At 45.5% G+C, this 15,479-nt stretch overlaps 2 protein-coding genes across 2 annotated transcripts; both read right to left on the bottom strand.

Annotated features, from left to right (window-relative positions):
- Positions 1–3,232: 3,232 nt before the first annotated feature.
- On the bottom strand, positions 3,233–6,156 carry LOC144508881 (ferritin, higher subunit-like). The gene is made up of 4 exons (XM_078237095.1): positions 6,049–6,156; positions 4,349–4,495; positions 3,811–3,936; positions 3,233–3,379 (listed from the first exon to the last, which is right to left on the bottom strand). The coding sequence occupies exons 1-4, from the start codon at positions 6,148–6,150 to the stop codon at positions 3,233–3,235; spliced, it is 522 nt and encodes a 173-aa protein (XP_078093221.1). The 5' UTR covers positions 6,151–6,156.
- Positions 6,157–9,831: 3,675 nt separating this feature from the next.
- Positions 9,832–12,854, bottom strand: LOC144508880 (ferritin, heavy subunit-like). The gene is made up of 4 exons (XM_078237094.1): positions 12,753–12,854; positions 10,938–11,084; positions 10,401–10,526; positions 9,832–9,978 (listed from the first exon to the last, which is right to left on the bottom strand). The coding sequence occupies exons 1-4, from the start codon at positions 12,852–12,854 to the stop codon at positions 9,832–9,834; spliced, it is 522 nt and encodes a 173-aa protein (XP_078093220.1).
- Between the last annotated feature and the right edge of the window lie 2,625 nt (positions 12,855–15,479).

Below are 15,479 nucleotides of genomic sequence, written 5' to 3'. Positions count from 1 at the left end.
GCTGTGGAAGACAGGAGGGTGAGGATGATGATTCAGTAATTGGGACATTCAAATTGTCCATATCATTTAATCCTTTTAGCGCCGATATCGTTCTGATCCCTCTGCGGAGGGATCCTCCCCCACTATCTTGGGGACCTGGGGTGGAGGGTGGTACATACAGTAGTCCCATACAACAGAAGGTTAAATGGGTTCAGGGACTCCCAAGCGACCGTTCCTTTTTGCAACCTTGTCGAGTCCGTGGACCATGTCTACGTTCAATGTGATAGGCTGCACACCCTTTCTGTTTTCCTCACAAACCTTCTGTTGATGTTTTGTTTGCTCTTCAGCCCCACGCTCCTGATCCACGGACACCCGGTGTGGAGGGGGATGGGGAAGGAGGAAGACCACCTTGTGAACCTGCTCCTGGGCCTGGCAAGGCATGGCACCGACAGGTTCCAGGCAGCGGGTGACCGAGGAGATCGTCCGACCTGACTCTCTGCCCCTCTACCACGGCTATATTCGTGGCCGGGTGTGACTGGAGAGGGACCATGCGGTGCCCGGGGGCACTGTCAACACCTTCCGTGCCCGCTGGGCACCGCAGGGGCTGGGGTGCATTATCGAATCCTTTAATTACATTTTGATTTGATGATTTAAATTTCCTTTCCGCTTTGTTTTTTGTTTTGGACGGTTCCCCTCCTTTTTGGGAGCTGCCCCTTTTAATTTATCCCTGAGTTAGTTTGAGTTAGTTTATTTGGTTTGTCAAAAAGATTGATATCGTTCTGGTGAATCTGTTCTGCATTCTCTCCAAAGTGAATTTACGCAAACTGATCACAATGTTGCCGATGTGGGCTAAGCTGCTTTTTATACAGCTGTTTCAGAACCTCTGCCCCTCTCTCTTCCAACTCCCTTGAGATGAAGAATAAAATTCTATTCGCCTTTTTAAGTTTGCTTTTGTAGCTGCCATATAAAGAGATGGACAAGGAGCAGGAGTAGGCCATTCAGCCCCTCGAGCCTGCTCCATCATTTAATAAGATCATGGTTGACCTCTTAGTAACCTCAAAGCTGCATGACATTGACCCCTAATAACCTATCACACCCTCGCTTACAAAGAATCTACCAAGAATCTACCCAGCACTGCCTTAAGAATATTCAACGACTCTGCTCCCAGCACCTTTTTAGGAAGAGAGTTCCAAAGACTTTTCAGTCCACTACTTTTTAGTAATTTCTTTAGTCACAGTGTCGACCACAATATTATGTTATTTTTCATTCATTGATGGGACATGGGTGTCGCTGGTTGGCCAGCATTTATTGTCCATCCCTAGTTGCCCGAGGGCAGTTGAGAGTCAACCACATTGCTGTGGTTCTGGAATCACATGTAGGCCAGACCGGGTAAGGACAGCAGATTTCCTTCCCGAAAGGACATTAGTGAACCAGATGGGTTTTTCCGACAATGGTTTCATGGTCATCAGTAGATTCTTAATTCCAGATTTTTTATTGGATTCAAATTCCACCATCTGCCGTGGTGGGATTCGAACCCAGGTCCCCAAAACATTAGCTAAATTTCTGGATTAATAATCTCGCGATAATGCCACTAGGCCATTGCCTCCACTTGGAGATAGATTGGAAGAGGCTGACCAGCAGCAGACAAAGCCACAGGAATCTACAAACCAACTGACAAGTTGGGGGAATGTAAAAGGGATTTGTGATGAGAAAATAGTTCCTCTTTCATTCATTTGATCAGCTGATCTAAAGATCCAAGGCACACCAACTTGTCTTGTACCCATGCTCACTTTGCTTCCCGCCGACCCCTGATAACCTATCACACCCTCGCTTACAAAGAATCTACCTTAAGAATATTCAACGATTCTGCTTCCAGCACCTTTTTAGGAAGAGAGTTCCAAAGACTTTTTAGTCCACTACTTTTTAGTAATTTCTTTACAACCCCAGCATTGACCACAATATTATGTTTTTTTCATTCATTGGACATGGGCATGGCAGGATTCAAATCCAGGTCCCCAGAACATTAGCTGAGTTTCTGAATTAATAATCTAGCAATAATCCCATGAGGCCATTGCCTCCACTTGGAGATAGATTGGAAGAGGCTGACCAGCACCAGACAAAGCCACAGGGAATCTACAAACCAACTGACAAGTTGGGGGAATGTAAAATGGATTTGTGATGAGCATCAGACAGAACGCTATTGCTCAGTCAGTGTGAAGTGTGATGTGGAGTTTTATCCTCACATTTCAAAGCTGGAAACATCAGCGCTTTTCCCCTTTATTGGAAAACTTTGTGTCCACTCTTAAAAATGTACTGCTTGGTGGGATGTGGTTGTTTCTCACAAGGCCAGTATTTGTTGGCCATGGCTCGCTGGGCCATTTCCGAGGGTGGTTAAGAGTCAGCCACACGGCTGTGGGGCTGGAGTCACGTCAGCCAGACTGGATACAAATGGCTGTCAGGAAGATTAATCAAAATGATTTATCTCCCAGAACTAAGAACAGGTTGGAAGAAGTGGTGTTTTTAAATACATTGATCCTTTAAGAAACAATGCAGGACTCTAGAACTGGATTTTCCTTCTGCTATGAGAAGAGATGGAGTGACTGCTTTAGAGGAAGCCAGTGGTCTTCCACAGGCCACAGCTGGAAGTGACTACATCCTGCTCCAGAGTTGCTCTACACACTGAAGTGGAACATTCTTGAATGTTCCTCCAGGCCATCTCTGAAGCAATGCAGGATTCATTGATTGTCAGCACAGAGAGACCCACTGTGGATAACCCAGACTCCAGCATCCATCGAATCCTTCACTGTGGAAGGAGACCATTCAGCCCACTGTGGCAGCATTGGTGCTAACAATGTCGCTCAAGGCATTGCCCCATAACCCCACACATTTACCATGTCCAATCCCCTCCAACCTGCACATCGTGCTGTTGAATCCTGACTTTTGCCTTTCTATCCAGCCAGATTGACAAACTGAGTTAACAAAGGAAACCTGGGTAAAGTCTTGTATTCTGGGTAACAGCAGTGAAGATGAATACTACACACTCCCTGATCGTTGCATTTTCCTTTACATGCTGAACAAGAGGTGACTGAATCAGGAGAGAAATCTTTGAGCCCAGCTACTGAATTACATGAAAGAACAAGAGAAAAAGAAAAACAGTCCAACAATAAATATTTTTATTTCCAAATATACAACAGCTCAGAACAGGAAGTCAAGCACAAGTGGTCAGAATTGGATCAAACTTCATTCCCAAGACTCAGTTGAGGGTGAGCCTGTCAAACAGGTACTCTCCCATGCCATTCTCAGGGGCTCCCAGTCTCTTCAGGTTGGTGATGTGATCGCCAAGCTTCTTGATCATCTTCACTTGTTCATCCAAGTAGAGAGTGTCCAGGAAGTCACACAGCTAGGAACAGGAAGACAGAAATCAGTGAGTTCTATTATCCAGATGAAGTATCCCTTCTCCCACCATCTGCACATCTTGTAATGCCAAGGGGCATTTTAGCATGGCCAATCCACCTAACCCACACACCTTGGAACTGTGGGAGGAAACCCATGAGGCAGCAGTGTTAACTTCTGCCACATTACATGGGTAATGTGTAGATTTGACCAGAATTACCCAGTGGCAAGTCACAATTCCATTAAACTGGGAGTGAATGGATCAGGAAACATTGCTGCCTCAGAATGGATCTGTTTAGTGATCAGGTTCAGTGTAGGTGACCTTTGCAGAACAAACCCCCAAGGGGGAAAACACAAAGCGATGGAATTCTGTCACAGCGGGTATTGTAGATTCCAATATCATCTCAACACCACTGGAAAACCCATTACACAACTTACATGAGGGTCAGTGTTCCCAGAGGAGAGTTTGTGCAGATCCAGCAGACTCTGGGTCACATTCTTCTCCATCTGCAGAGCGCTCTGCATGGCCTCCAGACCATTGCTCCACTCATCCTGCTCTGGCTTCTGAAAGAGGGGGGAAAAGCTTAATTATTCTGTTGGGGAGGGGAAGGTGACAATTAGTCCATGGAGCAGCATGCTGAGTATTAGAATCACTGGGATGACATTGGAGACCATTTCTGGACAAAGATCAGCTAATTGGGGATGTTTTAACTAAAGTTCTTCAGAAAGGAATTTACTCAATGTTTATAACTTTGCCCCAGATTCACCACCAGTTGCCTGTGTCAGCACCAGAGTCTGTGTTAATAGACCAGAAAATAGTTCCTCTTCCAATCATTTGATCAGCTGATCTAAAATCCACATCACACCAACTTGTCATGTACCCATCCTCACTTTGCACCAACATTAGAAATGAGAAGAAACTTGTTCAGAAATCTAAATTGCATCTTAGAAGATTCTCCCAAGAGAAAGATCCAACCTTGACATCCTCCAGGATGACTCTGCCTCCACGTTTATTCTGGAATTCCATCAGTTTCTCAGCGTGTTCCCGTTCCTCATGTGACTGCTCCTTGAAGAACTCAGCAAAGTGACTCAGGGCAACATCATCCCGGTCAAAGTAACAGAACTGCAGGGAGAGACAAGGGAGAGTCAGGTTTGACCCAAGAAAAAAAACAGCAGCTTGACAGTCGATCACTCATCCTTTTTGACCTCAATAGCTGGCCTTTAATTAAGGGACTGAGTATTTCCTAGAATGTCAAATAATGTTTTTCCTCATTATGTTGACAGTCCATCCCTGGAAAACCCAAGAGCAATCATGCTTTTTGAATTGTTTCATCAACATGGAGAAATTAGAAGGAGTACAGCAGAGGTTTACCAGAATGGCAGGTCTGTGATACCAGGAGAAGCCAAGTCATTTATTATACTCATTGGAGTAGAGAGAGAGGATCTCAAATGTATAAAATTCCAACAGGATTAGAGAGGGTAGATTCAGAAAGAACTTGCCAATGTGCTGCCCAGAACTAGGGGTGATATTTTGAAGATAAGGGATAGACCTTCTAGGAAGGAAGAAAGGAGAAATTTCACCCAGAGGGTGGTGAATGTGTGAAATGTACAGAAAGTAGTTGGGGCCAAAACATTGAGAGATTTGAAGAAATTAGATATAGCTCTTGGTGCTAAGGGTAGGGAAGGTGGGATCAGGATATTGAATTTGATAATCTTGTAAAATCAAGATGAGGCCAAAATATTGAGAGATTAATACTTGAAGCTCATAGGATGTTGTGGGTTGGGGCAGGATCAGGATATTATGAGCCATGATCAAAAGTGAGTGACAGAACAGGCTCAAAGGGCTGAATGGCCTGCTTCTAGTTTCTCCTTTCACTCCCACTGATGGAAAAGAAAATCGTTCAGTCAGTGACTAGAGCAACATTTCAGGCAGGAGTTCAGCACATCAGGATTTACTCACTGAGGGAAGAGGATAAACTGAGCAGTTAGTTAGCTAATATTTCACCAACCAGCCACCCAATTACATTTAATTGCTTCCCCCTAATTGGGAAGGTTGAGTAGGTCCATGGAACACCCACCACAGGAATTGGAGCAGCCAAAGGGCAGAGCATGGGAAGGTCCATTGGCCTCAGGCAGGATTTTACAGTTTCAGGACAAGCAAGGACATTAAATCCCATCCATGACCTTTCTACTGGAAACCTCAGGGAACCCAGGATAAAAGCAAATTACTGCAGATGCTGGAATCTGAAACTAAAAGGTGAAAAGCTGGACAATCTCAGCAGATCTGGCAGCACCTGTAAAGGAGAGAAAAGAACTGACGTCGAGTCCAGATGACCCTTTGTCTAAAGCTCAACATTTCATCAGTTTTGATGAAGGATCATCTGGACTCAAAACATCAACTCCTCTCCTTACAGATGCTGCCTGACCTGTTCAGATTTTCCAGCATTTTCTCTTTTGGCCAGGAACCCTGGAGTTAGTTTTAGAGCCAAACTCCAAACTGGACACAGCAATTCTAAAACAGGAACAAGCTCCTGTTGGGAGTGTTGACTCTATTCAGTCTGGGGGAGGGAGATATCTAAAACCAACTCATCAACCTAGAGACATTCTACCTGCTCACAATGCAACACAGTCACCGTGTTAAACTGAAACTAGGACTCCCAGAAATGTAAAGCTCACCATGGAGAGGTAAACATAGGAGGAATAGAGCTCCAGGTTGATCTGCTTGTTAACAGCATCCTCACAGTCTTTGTGGTAGTTCTGACGCACTTGGGAAGCCATCTCACTGAGGATAAGAGTCACACAACAACAAGCTGACCTTCCCCCTCACAAGCTCTTGTATTTATACCACTGGGACATCCTGCATTCAAACTGGGAATGACATCACCAATGATGATTGACAACCCCTGACAGCCAATCAGGAATCCAGGCACCAATGAATCAATGAGAGGGGCTGGGGCATGATACCCAGAGCTAATCAGAGCTGTGGAAGACAGGAGGGTGAGGATGATTATTCAGTGATTGGGACATGGAGGGCTGAAGGAGTGAAGTCCCCCTACCCGCTGCTGCTGCCCCCAACACCGGCATCCCCCCCCCTTCCTCCTGACTGGGGCACCGGCCCTCAGTGCCCTGTCCCTCGTCCTCCCTCCTGCTCCTCCATCCTCCTCTCTCCCTCTTGAACTCCCGGGAGAGAGCACCTGAACCCCCACCCTCCCTCATTCCCTCTCTGACCCCATCCTGACACCTGGGCAGAGAGGCCCCTTACCCATCCCTCCCTACAACCCAACCCCTTTCCCCCCACACCCCACGGACAAAAAAAAACTGTTCACATCATTGAATCCTTCTAGCGCCGGTATCGTTCTGGTCCCTCTGCGGAGGCGTCCTCTCCCACTATCTTGGGGACCTGGGGTGGAGGGTGATGCATACAGCAGTCCAGCACAACAGAAGGTTAAATTGGTTCCCAGATTCCCAAGCGACCTTCCCTTTTCGCAACCTTGTCGAGTCCGTGGACCATGTCTACGTTCAATGTGATAGGCTGCACACCCTTTCTATTTTCCTCACAAACTTTCTGTTGATGTTTTGTTTGCTCTTCAGCCCCACGCTCCTGATCTACGGACACCCGGTGTGGAGAGGGGTGGGGAAGGAGGAGGACCTCCTCGTGAACCTGTGGGCCTGGCAAAGCTTGCCACCTACAGGGTCCAGGCAGCGAGTGACCGAGGGGGTCGTCTGACCCGACTGTCTGCCCATTTACCCCGGCTATATTCGTGGCCGGGTGTGACTGGGGAGTGAGCATGCGGTGTCCGAGGGCAGTGTCAACACCTTCCGTGCCCGCTGGGCACCGCAAGTGCTGGGGTGCATTATTGACCCCTTTAACCACATTTTGATTTGATGATTTAAGTTTCCTTTCCACTCTGTCTTTTGTTTCTGGCAGTTCCCCTCCTTTTTGGGAGCTGCCCCTTTTAATTTATCCCTGAGTTAGTTTGAGTTAGTTTATTTGGTTTGTCAAAAAGATTGATATCGTTCTGGTGAATCTGTTCTGCATTCTCTCCAAAGTGAATTTACGCAAACTGATCACAATGTTGCCGATGTGGTCTAAGCTGCTTTTTATACAGCTGTTTCAGAACCTCTGCCCCTCTCTCTTCCAACTCCCTTGAGATGAAGAATAAAATTCTATCAGCCTTTTTAAGTTTGCTTTTGTAGCTGCCATATAAAGAGATGGACAAGGAGCAGGAGTAGGCCATTCAGCCCCTCGAGCCTGCTCCATCATTTAATAAGATCATGGTTGACCTCTTAGTAACCTCAAATCTGCATCCTATTGACCCCTGATAACCTATCATACCCTCACTTACAAAGAATCTACCAAGAATCTACCCAGCACTGCCTTAAGAATATTCAAAGACTCTGCTCCCAGCACCTTTTTAGGAAGAGAGTTCCAAAGACTTTTCAGTCCACTACTTTTTAGTAATTTCTTTAGTCACAGTGTCGACCACAATATTATGTTATTTTTCATTCATTGATGGGACATGGGTGTCGCTGGTTGGCCAGCATTTATTGTCCATCCCTAGTTGCCCGAGGGCAGTTGAGAGTCAACCACATTGCTGTGGCTCTGGAGTCACATGTAGGCCAGACCGGGTAAGGACGGCAGATTTCCTTCCCTAAAGGACATTAGTGAACCAGATGGGTTTTTCCGACAATGGTTTCATCGTCATCAGTAGATTCTTAATTCCAGATTTTTTATTGGATTCAAATTGCACCATCTGCCGTGGTGGGATTCGAACCCAGGTCCCCAAAACATTAGCTAAGTTTCTGGATTAATAGTCTGGTGATAATACCACTAGGCCATTGCCTCGACTTGGAGGTAGATTGGAAGAGGCTGACCAGCAGCAGACAAAGCCACAGGGAATCTACAAACCAACTGACAAGTTGGGGGAATGTAAAATGGGTTTGAGATGAGAAAATAGTTCTTCTTTCACTCATTTGATCAGCTGATCCAAAGAACACCAACTTGTCTTGTACCCATCCTCACTTTGCTTCCCGCCAACCCCTGATAACCTATCACACCCTCGCTTACAAAGAATCTACCCAGCACTACCTTAAGAATATTCAACGATTCTGCTTCCACCACCTTTTTAGGAAGAGAGTTCCAAAGACTTTTTAAGTCCACTACTTTTTAGTAATTTCTTTACAGTCCCAGCATTGACCACAATATTATGTTTTTTTCATTCATTCGTGGGACATGGGCGTGGCGGGATTCAAACCCAGGTCCCCAGAACATTAGCTGAGTTTCTGGATTAATGATCTAGGGATAATACCACTCGGCCATCACCTCCCCTTGGAGGTAGATTGGAAGAAGCTGACCAGCACCAGACAAAGCCAGGGAATCTACAAACCAACTGACAAGTTGGGGGAAATGTAAAATGGATTTGAGATGAGTATCAGACAGAACGCTATTGCTCAGTCAGTGTGAAGTGTGATGTGGAGTTTTATCCCCACATTTCAGAACTGGAAACACCAGCGCTTTTCCCCCTTTATCAGAAAACTTTGTGTCCACTCTTTCTAAAAATGTACTGCTTGGTGGGATGCGGTTGTTTCTTGCAAGGCCAGTATTTGTTGGTCATGGCTCACTGGGCCATTTCTGGGGGTGGTTAAGAGTCAGCCACACCGCTGTGGGTCGGGTATCACATCAGCCGGACTGGGTACAAATGGCTGTCAGGAAGATTAATCAAAATGATTTATCTTCCAGAACTGGAAGAAGTGGTGTTTTTAAAGACATTGTTTCTTAAAGGATCAATGCAGGACTCTAGAACTGGATTTTCCTTCTGCTTTGAGGAGAGATGGAGTGACTGCTTCCAAGGAAGCCAGCAGTCTGCCACAGCTGGAAGTGACTTCATCCTGCTCCAAAGTTGCTCTACACACTGAAGTGGAACATTCTAGAATGCTTCAGCAATGTTTCTGGAGGAACAATGCAGGATTCATTGATTCTTTCACAGGTCAGCACAGACAGAGCCACCCTGTATAACCCAGACTCCATTGAATCCTTCAATGTAGAAGGAGACCATTCAGCCCACTGTTTGCATGCACCAATGCCACTCAAGGCATTGCCCCATAACCCCACACATTTACCATGTCCAATCCCCTCCAACCTGCACATCTTGCTGTTGAATCCTGACTTTTGCCTTTCTATCCAGCCAGATTGACAAACTGAGTGAACAAAGCAAACCTGGTTAAAGTCTTGTATTCTGGGTAACAGCAGTGAAGATGAATACTACACACGCCCTGATCGTTGCATTTTCCTTTGCAAGACAAGAGGTGAGTGAATCAAGAGAGAAATATTTGAACCCAGCTACTGAATTACAGTAAAGGACAAGAAAAATCAGTCCAACAATAAATATTTTTATTTCCAAATACAGCAACAGCTCAGAACAGGACTGTTAGAGCTGGATCAAACTTCATTCTCATGACTCAGTTGAGGGTGAGCCTGTCAAACAGGTACTCTCCCATGCCATTCTCAGGGGCTCCCAGTCTCTTCAGGTTGGTGATGTGATCCCCAAGCTTCTTGATCATCCTCACTTGTTCATCCAAGTAGTGAGTCTCCAGGAAGTCAAAAAGCTAGAAAGGAAAGACAGATCAATGAATTCTATTATCCAGATGAAGTATCCCTCCTCCACCATCTGCACATCTTGGGATGCCAAGGGGCAATTTAGCATGGCCAAGCCACCTAACCCACATCTTTGAACTGTGGGAGGAAACCCATGAGGCAGTGCCAACCTCTGCCACGTTACATGGGCAATGTGTAGATTTAACCTGAGTCACCCACATTGTGACAAATCACAATTCCATTAAACTGGGAGTGAATAGATCAGGAAACATTGCTGCCTCAATGTATCTGTTTAGTGATCAGGTTCAGTGTAGGTGACCTTTGCAGAACAAACCCACAAGTGGGAAACACAAAGCAATGGAATTCTGTCACAGCGGGAATTGTAGATTCCAATATCTCAACACCACTGTGGAAAACCCATTACACAACTTACATGAGGGTCGGTGTTCCCAGAGGAGAGTTTGTGCAGATCCAGCAGACTCTGGTTCACATTCTTCTCCATCTGCAGAGCTCTCTGCATGGCCTCCAGACCATTGCTCCACTCATCCTGCTCTGGCTTCTGAAAGAGGGGAAAAAGCTTCATTATTCCATGTGGAGTGGATGGTGACAATTAGTCCATGGAGCAGCATGCTGAGTATTAGAATCACTGGGATGACATTGGAGACCATTTCTGGACAAAGATCAGCTAATTGGGGATGTTTTAACTAAAGTTCTTCAGAAAGGAATTTACTCAATGTTTATAACTTTGCCCCAGATTCACCACCAGTTGCCTGTGTCAGCACCAGAGTCTGTGTTAATAGACCAGAAAATAGTTCCTCTTCCAATCATTTGATCAGCTGATCTAAAGATCCACATCACACCAACTTGTCATGTACCCATCCTCACTTTGCACCAACATTAGAAATGAGAAGAAACTTGTTCAGAAATCTAAATTGCATCTTAGAAGATTCTCCCAAGAGAAAGATCCAACCTTGACATCCTCCAGGATGAGTCTGCCGCCACGTTTATTCTGGAATTCTATCAGTTTCTCAGCGTGTTCCCGTTCCTCATGTGACTGCTCCTTGAAGAACTCAGCAAAGTGACTCAGGGCAACATCATCCCGGTCAAAGGAACAGAACTGCAGGGAGAGACAAGGGAGAGTCGGTTTGACCCAAGAAAAAAAAAAGCAGCTTGACAGTCGATAGCTCATCCTTTTTGAACTCAATAGCTGGCCTTTAATTAAGGGACTGAGTATTTCCTCAAAATCCAAATAATGTTTTTCCTCATCATGTTGACAGTCAATCCCTGGAAAACACAAGAGCAATAATGTTTTTTGAATTGTTTCATCAACATGGAGAAATTAGCAGGAGTACAGCAGAGGTTTACCAGACTGATCCCTGGAATGGCAGGTCAGTGATACAAGGAGAGGCCAAGTCATTTATTATACTCACTGGAGTTGAGAGAGAAAAAAAAAGGATTTCAAATGTGTAACATTCCAACAGGATTAGACAGGGTAGATTCAGAAAGAAATTGCCAATGGTGTTGCCCAGAACTAGGGGGTCATAGTTTGAAGATAAGGGGTAGACCTTCTAGGAAGGCAGCAAGGAGAAATTTCTTCACCCAGAGTGGAGAATGTGTGGAATTCACTACCACAGACTCATCGAGGCCAAAACAGTGTGATTTCAAGAAGTAGTTAGATATAGCTCTTGGGGTTTAGGGTGGGGAAGATGGGATCAGGATATTGAATTTGATGATCTTGTAAAATTGAAGAGGAGGCCAAAATATGGAGAGATTTGAAGAAATTAGTACTTGAAGCTAATAGGATGTCAGTTGGGGCAGGATCAGGATATTATGATCATCAGCTATGATCAAAAATGAGTGGCAGAACAAGCTCAAAGGGCTGAATGGCCTGCTTCTAGTTTCTACTTTCACTCCCACTCTAATGGTCTAATATCAATTATGGGATAGGGAAAATCCTTCAATCAGTAACTTGAGCAACATTTCAGGTAGGGAAGAGTTCAGATCAGGATTTACTCACTGAGGGTAAAGGATAAACTGAGTACAGCTAGTTAGCTAATATTTCACCAACCAGCCACCCAATTACATTTAATTGCTTCCCTCTAATTTGGGGGGGGGGGGAGAGAAGGGGAAAGGGGAGGAGATAAGGAGGTCTATGTATCCAAAATGTAGGCCAGAATTTTACCAGCCCATCCATCACAGGAATTGGAGCAGGCAAAGGGCAGAGCATGGGAAGGTCCATTGGCCTCAAGCAGGATTTTACAGTTTCAGGACAAGCAAGGACATTAAATCCCATCCATGATCTTTCTACTGGAAATCTCATGGAACTCTGGATAAAAGCAAATTACTGCAGATGCTGGAATCTGAAACCAAAAGACAAAATGCTGGAAAATCTCAGGTCTGGCAGCATCAGTAAGGAGAAAAGGGCTGATATGGAGTCCAGATGACTGTCAAAGCTCAACATTTCATCAGCTTTGACAAAGGGTCATCTGGATTCAAAACATCAGCTCTTTTCTCTCCTTACAGATGCTGCCTGGCCTCCTGAGATTTTCCAGCATTTTCTCTTTTGGCCGGGAAACCTGGAGTTAGTTTTCGAGCCAAACTCCAAACTGGACACAGCAATTCTAAAACAGGAACAAGCTCCTGTTGGGAGTGTTGACTCTATTCAGTCTGGGGGAGGGAGATATCTAAAACCAACTCATCAACCTAGAGAAATTCTACCTGCTCACAATGCAACACAGTCACTGTGTTAAACTGAAACTAGGACTCCCAGAAATGTAAAGCTCACCATGGAGAGGTAAACATAGGAGGAATAGAGCTCCAGGTTGATCTGCTTGTTAACAGCATCCTCACAGTCCTTGTGGTAGTTCTGACGCACTTGGGACGGCATCTCACCGAGGATAAGAGTCACACAACAACAAGCTGACCTTCCCTCTCACAAGCTCTTGTATTTATACCACTGGGACATCCTGCATTCAAACTGGGAATGACATCACCAATGATGATTGACAGCCCCTGACAGCCAATCAGGAATCCAGGCACCAATGAATCAATGAGAGGGGGTGGGGTGTGATACCCAGAGCCAATCAGAGCTGTGGAAGGCAAGAGGGTGAGGATGATTATTCAGTGATTGGGACATTCAAACTGCCCACATCATTTGATCCTTTTAGTGCTGGTATCGTTCTGGTCCCTCTGCGGAGGGATCCTCCCCCACTATCTTGGGGACCTGTGGTGGAGGGTGGTGCATACAGCAGTCCTGCACAACAGAAGGTTAAATTGGTTCCCAGACTCCCAAGCAACCTTCCCTTTTTGCAACCTTGTGGAGTCCGTGGACCATGTCTACGTTCAATGTGATAGGCTGCACTCCCTTTTTAGTTTCCTCACAAACCTTCTGTTGATGTTTTGTTTGCTCTTCAGCCCCACGCTCCTGATCTACGGACACCCGGTGCGGAGGGGAGTGGGGAAGGAGGAGGACCTCCTCGTGAACCTGCTCCTGGATCTGGTAAAGCTTGCCACCTACAGGGTCCAGGCAGCGAGTGACCGAGGTGGACGTCCAACCCGACTGTCTGCCCATCTACCCTGGCTATATTCACGGCTGGGTATGACTGGAGAGGGAGCATGCGGTGCCCGGGGGCACTGTCAACACCTTCCATGCCCGCTGGGCAGCGCAGGGGCTGGGGCGCATTATTGACCCCTTTAATCACATTTTGATTTGATGATTTAAGTTTCCTTTCCACTTTGTCTTTTGTTTTGGGCGGTTCCCCTCCTTTTTGGGAGCTGCCCCTTTTAATTTATCCTGAGTTCGTTTGAGTTAGTTTATTTGGTTTGTCAAAAAGATTGATTTCATAGAATCATAGAATCCCTACAGTGCAGAAGGAGGCCATTCGGCCCATCGAGTCTGCACCGATCACAATCCCACCCAGGCCCTACCCCCATATCCCTACATATTTACCCACTAATCCACGCATCCCGGGACACTAAGGGGCAATTTTTAAGCATAGCCAATCAACCTAACCCGCACATCTTTGGACTGTGGGAGGAAACCGGAGCACCCGGAGGAAACCCACGCAGACACGAGGAGAATGTGCAAACTCCGCACAGACAGTGACCCAAGCCGGGAATCGAACCCAGGTCCCTGGAGCTGTGAAGCAGCAGTGCTAACCACTGTGCTACCGTGCCGCCTAAAGTGCAATTAATCATCCCGAACTTGTTCACTGGTGAATCTGTTCTGCATTCTCTCCAAAGTGAATTTATCCAAACTGATCACAATGTTGCAGATGTGGGCTAAGCTGCTTTTTATGCAGCTGTTTCAGAATCTCTCTTCCAACTCGCTTGAGATGAAGAATAAAATTCTATCAGCCTTTTTAAGTTTGCTTTTGTAGCTGCCATATAAACAGACGGACAAGGAGCAGGTGAAGGCCATTCAGCCCCTCGAGCCTGCTCCATCATTTGATAAGATCATGGTTGACCTCTTCGTAACCTCAAATCTGCATCCCGTTGATAACTGATAACTGATCACACCCTCACTTAAAAAGAATCTACCAAGAATCTATCCACCACTGCCTTAAAAATATTCAATGACTCTGCTTCCACCATCTTTTTAGGAAGAGAGTTCCAAAGTCTTTTTAGTCCACAACTTTTTAGTAATTTCTTTACAGTTGCAGTGTTGACCACAATATTATGGGTTTTTTTCATTCATTTGTGGCACATGGGTGTCGCTGGCTGGCCAGCATTTATTGCCCTTCCTAGTTGAGAGTCAACCATGTTGCTGTGTCTCTGGAATCACATGTAGGCCAGACCAGGTAAGGACAGCAGATTTCCTTCCCTAATGGGACATTAGTGAAACAGATGGGTTTTTCTGACAATTGACAATGGTTTCATGGTCATCAGTAGATTCTTAATTCCAGATTTTTTTTATTGAATTCAAATTCCACCATCTGTTGTGGTGGGATTCGAACCCGGGTCCCCAGAACATTAGCGGAGTTTCTGGATTAATAGTCTAGCGATAATACCACTAGGCCATCACCTCCCCTTGGAGGTAGATTGGAAGAGGCTGACCAGCACCAGACAAAACCACAGGGAATCTACAAACCAACTGACAAGTTGGGGGAAATGTAAAATGGATTTGTGATGAGTATCAGACAGAACGCTATTGCTCAGTCAGTGTGAAGTGTGATGTGGAGTTTAATCCACAAATCTCAGAGCTGGAAACACCAGCATTTTTCTCCTTTATTGGAAAACTTTGAGTCTATCTTTTATTTAAACGCATTCTTTGGTGGGATGTGTCTGTTTCTCGCAAGGCCAGTATTTGTTGGCCATGGCTCGCTGGGCCATTTCCGAGGGTTGTTTAGAGTCAGTCACACTGCTGTGGGGTCTGGAGTCACATGTCAGCCAGACTGGGTACAAATGGCTGGCGGGAAAATCTTGATCACAGAAAATGATTCATCTTCAAGGACTAAGAACAGTCATTGTTTCTTAAAGGATCAATGCAGGACTCTGGAACTGTTTTAAAAGT

The sequence above is a fragment of the Mustelus asterias genome, chromosome 21 (assembly GCF_964213995.1).
Source record: "Mustelus asterias chromosome 21, sMusAst1.hap1.1, whole genome shotgun sequence".
In the NCBI taxonomy this organism is placed as follows: Eukaryota; Metazoa; Chordata; class Chondrichthyes; order Carcharhiniformes; family Triakidae; genus Mustelus; species Mustelus asterias.
This window is presented reverse-complemented; position numbering and strand designations above follow the sequence as displayed.

Excerpts from the sequence above, each read along its gene's own strand:
- LOC144508881 (XM_078237095.1), bottom strand. The coding sequence starts at position 6,150 with ATGGCTTCCCAAGTGCGTCAGAACTACCACAAAGACTGTGAGGATGCT. Across the intron at positions 4,496-6,048 it reads CCTATGTTTACCTCTCCATG|TTCTGTTACTTTGACCGGGA; the intron begins GTGAGCTTTACA and ends CTCTCCCTGCAG. Across the intron at positions 3,937-4,348 it reads TCATCCTGGAGGATGTCAAG|AAGCCAGAGCAGGATGAGTG; the intron begins GTTGGATCTTTC and ends CCCCTCTTTCAG.
- LOC144508880 (XM_078237094.1), bottom strand. The coding sequence starts at position 12,854 with ATGCCGTCCCAAGTGCGTCAGAACTACCACAAGGACTGTGAGGATGCT. Across the intron at positions 10,527-10,937 it reads TCATCCTGGAGGATGTCAAG|AAGCCAGAGCAGGATGAGTG; the intron begins GTTGGATCTTTC and ends CCCCTCTTTCAG. Across the intron at positions 9,979-10,400 it reads CTGGGAACACCGACCCTCAT|CTTTTTGACTTCCTGGAGAC; the intron begins GTAAGTTGTGTA and ends TTTCCTTTCTAG.